Source organism: Rhopalosiphum padi, chromosome 3 (genome assembly GCF_020882245.1).
Source record: "Rhopalosiphum padi isolate XX-2018 chromosome 3, ASM2088224v1, whole genome shotgun sequence".
NCBI lineage: Eukaryota > Metazoa > Arthropoda > Insecta > Hemiptera > Aphididae > Rhopalosiphum > Rhopalosiphum padi.
Genome location: NC_083599.1, coordinates 28,100,448 through 28,110,460, shown reverse-complemented (window position 1 = coordinate 28,110,460; position 10,013 = coordinate 28,100,448). Strand labels below are relative to the sequence as shown.

General features: G+C 25.5%; 1 protein-coding gene across 1 annotated transcript; it reads right to left on the bottom strand.

The window, feature by feature from the left end:
• Window positions 1–2,653: 2,653 nt before the first annotated feature.
• LOC132927039 (adenylate kinase isoenzyme 1) lies at window positions 2,654–10,013 on the bottom strand. Its single transcript, XM_060991493.1, has 5 exons — window positions 9,850–10,013; window positions 5,347–5,404; window positions 5,115–5,278; window positions 4,934–5,050; window positions 2,654–3,470 (listed from the first exon to the last, which is right to left on the bottom strand). Exons 2-5 carry the CDS (start codon window positions 5,381–5,383, stop codon window positions 3,213–3,215), a joined length of 576 nt encoding a protein of 191 aa, XP_060847476.1. The 5' UTR covers window positions 5,384–5,404; window positions 9,850–10,013; the 3' UTR covers window positions 2,654–3,212.

The following is a 10,013-nucleotide window of genomic DNA, read 5'->3' as shown; positions in this document are numbered from 1 at the left end:
GCACATATTAATTCAGAACCCAAATTTTAAACACTACCACCTTCCGCCACTATTAGAAAAAATACAAAATAATTATGACAAACAATATATTAAATATATATATATACATATCATATAAAGGGTAAATGGGTAATAGGGTAAATGACAAATGTAAATGGATTTGACAAAGTTTACCTTACTATGAATATTAAATACCTAGTTAGGTTTAGTTAGATTGTTAGAAAGTTAAATAATTTTTTTTCTAACATAAATATTGCAATTTAATTATGTGTAAAAGTAACCAAAAAACCATGTTTTTAGGTCATATTTAATTTAAACACAGTTCACAATTTTAAATTTGCATTTGCCCCATAATAATTTATAAATTTAATAATGTTGGGGTACATCCTGAAAAGGATATCTCTGGTTTAATTCACTATGGTACAAAATTCTGGGAGGAAAGTAAACAATTAATCAGTAGTTGACAGTAGATATTAATTGTATTTTAAAAGGTTATTAAGTGTGTTTGCTTTTTCTTTGTATGGGGCAATTGAAAATAAAACAAAATAACATTGTATTAAGGCAAAAAATCTATACTATATTATTTTTCAAATAAAACCGTTTATATAACTATTCCTATACTAATATAGTAGGTAATATCCTCTTTGAAATATGTAGGTACAATCAGAGCCGTAGCTACGAGAAAGATTTAGGTGGTTCACCCCCCTCCCTTTAATAAAGTAGAAAATGTAAACATTTCTTGTATATTCTAAAATTTAAAATTTTTCAAACCATTTTTTTTTAACTGAATAAATACTTAATATAAAATTTATTAGGAAAAAAAGTCACACGGAAAATAAGTCTCCCATTGCATATATAATAAAAATATAAAAATGTATTTATTAAGTTATAAAAAATCTCATTATTATATTTTGACCTATTTGTTTTAAAAAAATTAGGAATATCCGCATATTTATCTTCATCAAAACATTAACATAAAATGTTTAATCGAACTTCATTATAAATATATTAAAAATTAAAAAAATATCTTTCTTGTATAATATTAATATTATTTAAAAATATAAGAATGTATTTATTCAGTTATGAAAGATCTCTAATTTTTTATATTTTAATCTATTTATTTAAAAAAATTAGGAATATCTGCAGATTTGTCTTTGTTTTATTTTATTTATGCGGCAACTGGAGATTTTTCCATTTACCCTAGTGACTATTCGGCTTACTATCTATTAAAACCCAAAACAAAATTTTTATTGCATTTCTATTTTTTTTAAATAATAGCTAATAAGTTATTAGTTCTTTCTTAGCTTGTCAATGCATGTTGCCTAATATCTAAGCTTTTTTTAAAAATGTTATTGATCCTCGAAATAATGAGGTTTGTTTATTAATGCTAATAGTAATTTGACTGATGAGTAAAAGCACCTAGTAAGTTATAAAATTCCTATCTATGGAACTGGAACTTCCCCATAGAAAATTCTTAGGCTCTGTGTACTATAACAATAGACTATAACATTTTATCAGCATAATATAATATAATATTAAGATCACCATAGTGGCATAGTCCATAGGTAGTAGTAGTATTAATGATAACAGTTTTCCAAAAAAATACAAAAATACACCCACCATATATTTTTGGGAGTGCAGTACACCTCTTGGAATTATATCCAAGCCGCCTCTGCACATTACTGTGTACATTGTACTTACACACCCAAATACTATTGGTATAGGATTTCTAAAATATATGTAATAATAAAAAATTATTCAATTATCTAGTTCTAAATTTCTAATGAAATAATTTTTTTTTCTTAAATATTTTATCAAAACAATTATTATATGTTCATCTAAATAGGTACCTACACTGTTGATTCAAATGAATGAATAAATTACTATAGCTAGGTGAAGTTGTAAAGTATTTGAATACATGTATTTAAAATTTAAATACTTTTATAGTATTTAGAATACTTTTTAATATAAATATTTGTAAATAGTATTTTAAATACTGTCTAGGATGTATTTGTATTTGAAAATCAAATACTTTTGATAAACGAATTATTCGTCAGTTGTCACATAAATTTTTTTTTCTTTTTTAAGTTCTAATAATACCTAGTTGAATGTAACATGACAATTTTAAATTAGTTATTACAACATTAATTTGGAAAGCTAACTAGTAGAAAAGTGTAGTAAATATTATATAGATAAGATAAGATGTAGACGACTATCGATATCACTAGGATTTCCCTCATATTTATTATTTTATATAGTCAGTCTTCAGTAAACCACTGTTCGTAGTACATGTGAGCAATAGTGTGCACCATGTACTATGACAGTTTTATTAACCACCTATTGTTTTTGTTAATTGTGATTTCATTATAAGTTATTAAATATATGTTAGAATATAACTATCAATATTATTGTTATTAGTTACAACCCCACCTAAGCCATCCTACAAAAGTAAAATAAAAAAGTATTTGAAAAGTATTTAAATACATGGCAAGTATTTGTATTTGTTCTTAAATACTTTTTCTTAAAATTATTTGAAATGTATTTTAAATACTTTCTGAATGGATGTAGTTGTATCTGTATTTAAATACAATTTTAAAAGTATCTTTTACAAAACTGGGTAACTTCCAAAAAATAGTACAAAAAACACACTGTATTGAAACATAAACATTTAATTTTTTTACTTAAAAAGCAAATAACATTTTTAATACTGCAATAACAACTTTATTATAATTAACAACAATAATTATGTTTGAATTTGAAATTATATTATCAACATAATCATCTTTATTATAGATATTACCTTCTTAATAAATAAAAGTAAATAGACGGTTCGAATTTGTTCTTTAATAAACATAGTAACACAAAACAATAAATAATCGAAGTGTCGTAAAAAAAAAATTCTTTGTATATATAGCAATGAAACCAAAATCACCTAAACATTATATCTCCTACTTTTTATATTACTCTAAATATTATAATTTGCAACAAAACAATTAATATAATAATTATATAAATAACCAAGTTACAGCTGACATTTTATCTTGTTTTATTATTAATCCGAACCTAAATCTATATTTATAGCTTGTGAAAATAAATACACATAAGTGAAAAACTTAACTTCATATTTTTTCAATTGGAACTTTGAGCTTGTATCGTAACACTTTGTCAATTTTTATTATCATCAAGACTGATGAAGGCTTTCATTCTTAAGATTATGCAACCAATGTATCAAGTTTTTTCTCTGCTTCGGCAAAAACTTCCTCAGCACTTTGTTCAGCTGATATGATAACTACCTTAGACTTGTACGCTTCTATAATCGGATCGTTATTATCGTGGAACGTTTGCAATCGCTTTTGAATTGTTTCCAAATTGTCGTCTGACCGACCACTGGTCTCAGCCCGTTTAAGCAATCTCTGCACCATTGTCTCGTCTTTGGATTCCAAGTACAATACCATGTCTACAGGTTTTATCTATTAGAAATAAAATATATAAAATTGTATTTTTTTTTGTTATTAATCACACCAAAACCTAAATGTAAAAGTTTTAAAATAATTTTTTTTAAATGTTTAAGTGAAATATTATTAAATTCATAAGCATTTAAAATAACTAAAAAATATATGATATTCTACATTTCAAAATATAACGTAGGTACATATTAAACTTCCAATTTTCAATCATAAAATGATAGTTAATAATTTTTGTTACTAGGTATGTGTTGTACATTGTTTGCTATCATAAATCCCATTATAGTTTTTATTTAAAATTATAATTATTTGTAATTTTTCTTTATTTAAAATGAAACGACTACCTAAGATAATTTAAAATTCTAAATGCAGTTTGTATTCCCTAGCCTTGCGTGTTTGATAAAAATAGACATCTTTACTGTACCATTCTTTTTAAATAACTACCTATTACTATTGTGTAATAAAAAATAAATACTCGTTGAAGTCATATTTATATATTATATAATAGTAATAGTAGAATAGTACATTAGTACTATATCGATACTATAATATAATTATATCATTATTATTTAATCAATAATATATAGTATAGTCAGTTGTCATTCGAGTAGGTACAAGCGTTTATTAATATTACTAACGTTTTTCACTTTTAGTTATTATTATTATAATTTTTTAAGATATTTGAATGTCTATAATTCATAATAATATAGCTATTATATTTATATTAAATTTTGCTTTTATATACTATTGTGGTATGGTGTTTAATATAATGTTATAGCCTTATAGGTATTATTATAAAATATTGTGAAAAATTCGAAAAATATATTTATTATTATAGATTATATTTTTAAAATTTGAAATGCAATTCAAACGACCACAAATCTAAACAAACAAAAACATACGAATAATATTTACATCGTCCTATTAAAAATATATACTTAGGTATAATTTTTTTTATAAATATTAGTTATATTCTATAAAACTAATTTTGAATTTATAAACGATGAATATATCAAATTAACAATAAACAATAAACCTACCTATAACCTATGTTATGTATGGGTCAGTAGCGCCGAACTCATGTCTCATGTGAAACGATCGCTTCTCTTCTTAAATGGGCGGGTGGGTATAGTTGAGTTAATAAAGTTAAATAAGGTGTTATATACATTATAATTGATGCCTGATATCGTGAAACATAGAAATTAGAAGTCAAATAGACAAAACTTTTAGATTTCGCTTCATAAAAAAATTCCTAGTTTGGCGCCACTGGTATGGGTAATCATATAAAATGTATTTTTATGGTGTAAATACAAGATTTTGGAAATTAAATGTTTACTTGTAAAAACCATTTTTATTCTCCCAAAACTTTCGTCCAGTTTTTTTGTTTAACACTTTAAACTGCAGTTAAAAAAACAAATTAGCACCTTTTTACTTTAAAAATAATTTATAAATGAAATCATTAAATTTACCGCAGTTTCGAATTCCTCTCCTTGTTTCTTCTCACGTGGATAACCATCAATTAGAAAACCTTTAGATGTTGCTACTTTGCTTTTGATCTTCTCGTTGAGTAGCTCCATCACAACAGACTGAAACACACACCCGTAAATCCGTTCAATTTCTGAATAAACATGATATGTTTAGATAGCTTACCGTCGGAACTAAGGCTCCTTCTTTCATAATTTTCACCAGTTCTTGACCACGTTCTGATCCTGTGTTCACTTCATCCCTTAGCAAATCACCAGTCGAAATGTGAGTAAACCCGTATTTTGCAACGATCTTGTCGCAAAGGGTACCCTTGCCACTACCAGGTCCACCTATTTTATTTAATGCCGATAAATGGACAATGATATAATAATTCAACTATTTAATTCTTTTGTCTTACCAAGTATCCAAACGGTTGGGAGTGTGATTTCAGACATGCTGGTGTATATTGTTTACAACTGTTGAAAAAAATAAAGTTAAAAATATATTTAAAACTTAGAAACAATTATAGCCATTATAGGTTATGTACAACCAGTACACTCAAGTACATAACATTAACTTAATGAATTATAATATAATTATTATTATAGGTACATTAAAATAAATTATATATAAACATTATAAACTATACGCTATCTGATAAGGCCCATTGCCCATAAAGGTCATTAGCTTAAAACGGGTGGATAATACAAGTACAAGAGGTCATATTATTATACTACACCCACGTTTACAAACAAAATATGATTTATTTAAATATATTTTCATAGGAAAATACACTAATTATTACTTCTATAAACAAAATTACATGAATAATAAATGTTATTTTTACAAATTAATAATATTATTCAAATTGTTTGATAAAAATGTATTTATTAAATTGTTAATAAACATATTTTATATTGATTTTTAGAAAAATATTATAGCATATAGCGTTATAGTATTTTCAACATAATTTGTATATCTAAAAATAAAAGGTCATAATAATTAAAGTTTGTCAAGGTTCCAAAAGAGGTTACTTAATAAAAACACGATAATTATATTTGAAAAACTAATAAAATATGTATAATGAAACAAATTCAAATCCTAAAATAATTTATATAATATAGGTAGGCACTTTTTTTTCTAAATATTTTCAGTAACACTTCCACTTTATGTATCTATAACTGTTTTTTCACATGTAAAATAATATAATTGATAAATAAATACTTACATGCACCTACGACCTACATTAAAGACGTTTAAATATACATGAAAATTTAACAAAAAAATTTGACAATTCTAAAATATGAATAATAATAGCCGCATAGTTCTGTGAATAATATTATTTACCTAAACGTTTATAAAACTTTTAAAGTATTTTTGAAATAAAAAATTAAAACAATATTATGCAGAAGCGAAACTACGAGTATATATTATTATGTTTAATTTTATGTCTTCTTTCTAACTATTAGACATAATTAATTTAAATTATTGTTTTACATGCTAATACGACTTCATCATGACAAATAAACTGTTTTATCTTGAATTGTTTATGTATTCACCGAAAAAATATTAATAACCTTGTAAAATTATAATTCAGATTGCGATTTACAGTTGTTAGTACATATAACACATAGCAAGCATCCGTCGTCAAATGTTTTAAAACGTCAAGGACAAATGTGAATTAAATCAATAAACATAAACAGAGCTCATATAATAATTGATGTTGTGCCAGTAACGTTAGGCCAAACATAAATAAAGATGATAAATATGAACAAGTTAGGCTGATGGCTAACTTCGTAGTTTTATGAATGAGAATTACAACAAAATAAACGCAAAAATTAAATTCATTAAAATAATTAATTATTTATTGTGTAAAGATGTAGGCATACACAGTAAATGAATTGAAATTAATCAGTTTTAAAAGAACACTTTAATGTACTCGTAGTATTTAGAACATATTATTATTATATAATACCGTGGAGACGTGGACTAGTAATTAGTATACCAAAGTTTTACTTGCTTTTATGACAAAAAAGTTCAACAAAACAAAAATTGAAAATCGATCTATAAAGTATCTTAAAATGTATGTATAAATATACTAAGCAGTTTGAGAGTTTTTTTCTGATATTAACTAACAAATTCTAAAAAAAATATCAAATTTATCATGTAGCTAGAATGGTAAAAATTAAATCTCGTATACTCTGCTGTTTATTAAATAATTTATTATATTTCAAAATGTATATTCGACACATATTTTTGGAAAAAGTGAATAAAAAGGTAATTTTGATGAAAATGAGATAAGTAAAAAAATTAATCAACAATAAATAACTATATTCACCTTTTAACAAATGAATCTATACTTCGAGGACCAAGACTAGTAACATTGAAGCTTAAGCTACAATTAATAATAATATGTATTCATACGATTATATAAATATATAATAGCGGTATACCTAACCTACAGAATACAGACTATAATATACTGTACCTAATACTTAGATACTGTTTTATTACTATAAAACATGAACGTTACAGCTATTCCGCACGTTAATATATTTATATAATCGATTTTTAAGTTAATATTTTTCATTGAGAATAAATGAGAAAAAAATACGAGCCGATTTAAAATCAAATTTTAATTTCGTTCTTGTAGACCATTGTTAAGCATAATTGGTAATAGTACATTAGTATTAAAGTTATATTATATATTGATGTACAAATAAATTACATTTTTTTTTAATGTCTTCACGTACGGTTTATTACTTATTATAGCCTTATAGTTATAGGTATGATATTTAATGTATTTGTAAATATCTTTTTTTCTTAGTTATTTATTGAATAATATATTAATCACGTGTATGCTTCATTGATTAAGTATTACTTATTATAAGTATATTTGTATGATGCACATCAACATCATCTGGTTTCTACTGTGGTTTTAACGTGGTCGAAAATAAATATCCAAATAATATTATATTCACATTTTTCATGCAAGAATGAAGATAGAAAAAAAGCGACAACAATCGGTTTTGAATACATCTACAAACGTATTATGTCTTGCTATTATTTAAGGATTATAAATATATCACGTACAAAAAAGTGACTGTAGAGAACATTTCTAAAATGCCTATTTATATACATAGTACATACGAATCATACAACTATACGAGTATATGCTTATAAGAAGCTAGTACCTGTGTACGTATTGCAAGACTCAATAATAATCAATCCAATCCTTATATAATACGCTTAGAGTAAATTATTTTGCAATTTGCAGACCAAATACAATAGTAATAGCAGGCGTATGACGATATGGGATGCATATAGATTTCGCATAATCAATAGACTGCAGACACAGACAGCAATAAAGTATTGTAAATATCGATATATCATTATGTGTAGGAGTATATATCTATATTATATATTATGTATATAATTTAATACAGCTGAACAATTAATTTTTTTGTTTGGACTCGCTAATCTCTGGAACTACCAGTCGAATTTGAAAAATGTTTCATTGACGACGAGTATTAAATAACGATTTGAACAAAGTTTGAAGAATTACATTAGAGGAGTAATTTTAATGGATAACGAAGTACACGACGATAGCTAGTATTATTAGCCTAGTAATACATTATATGTATATACAGTCGAGTCGCGATAACTTGAAATTGAAGGGAGATAAAAATTCGTTTCGATTTAATATGTAGGTATTATTCTAGATATCTAACTCGAATTTTTATTGATTTATATTTCTAGGGGAATAAAAAAAAATTCGAGTTATCAAGTTTTTCGATTTATCGAGGTTCGAGTTATCGTGACTCGACTGTATTATATATATTACACTAGCTGATTATGCACGACGTTGCCCGTGACAAATTAAATGCTCGTTAAACCTTCTCTACACACATTTTCAACACAAAATGTTTTATTTGAATTGTTTTAATCAAATATAAGATATACAAGTTTAAAATTATATCCAATAATAATAACTATTTTATTTTCTGTAGCCAATCACTTCAATATATAATTAAAAATATATGATAGTTTTTCACAGGTCAACTTATAAATTCAACATTTATGTGTTGAAAACTAAAAAGTAGCTGACAGAAGGACACTATACGGATCTTGCTGAATCAAAGTATTGACGAACATGTTATGGAAATCGGTTGAAAACAATGGATTTGCATAAATTATCCATATTAGGCCTTTGATTTTATATAATACCCGTTATTATAAACATAATAGTTTAATAATTATTGCTGATATTGCATGTCCCGTGATAAATTAAAAATGACAACAGATTTAACCTGTCTTAAGTTCCGTCAAATAAAAATAATAATAATAAAAAAATATATATATTAGTTTTTCGCAAGCCAACAATAAATGTTTGATCCTCTCTTTTAAATGTAAAAATAAAAAATTTTGTTTCAAGGTGCACATTTTCGGGTATAGAATTAGCCATGTACCAAATGTCAGAACCATGAATGTGATAAACTTATTTGTGGATCGCATACATACACACACACAAACATTATCTTTTATTACATAGTCAGACTCTACTGTATTTGAAGAATTACCATTATTATTTATTGTTATAGTTTTAAAATTAAAACGAGCCGTTTATGACGTGATTACATATTACGCTATGGACAGTATGAACATATGCGTCATGCGTATTTGGTGTATATTTATCATATTAAAATAAAATACCGATAAAAATTTACAAAATAACGCACGTAAGTATATATACTTATAAGAGTGTCGAAATATAATATATCGAAAACTCATCAGTACTATATAAGCTACACGCGCATTGACTGTGCATATTCGATATATTATTATTTATTGTCTAATAATATTATTATAATAAATATTATAATAGTATTCTACATTATTATGCTATTATTTTTATACTCACAGTGTTTGTGGACACGACTGGATGGATATTAAACGAATGAGAGACCTATGCTGCTGCTGCTGTAGAGGAGGACCGTAAAACGTCGACACGACTACGAAAGTGCGGCCCGTGGGAGAGGGTTTTCGGCTATTATTTCGTTGGGCGGTGGCGGCGACGGCAGCGGC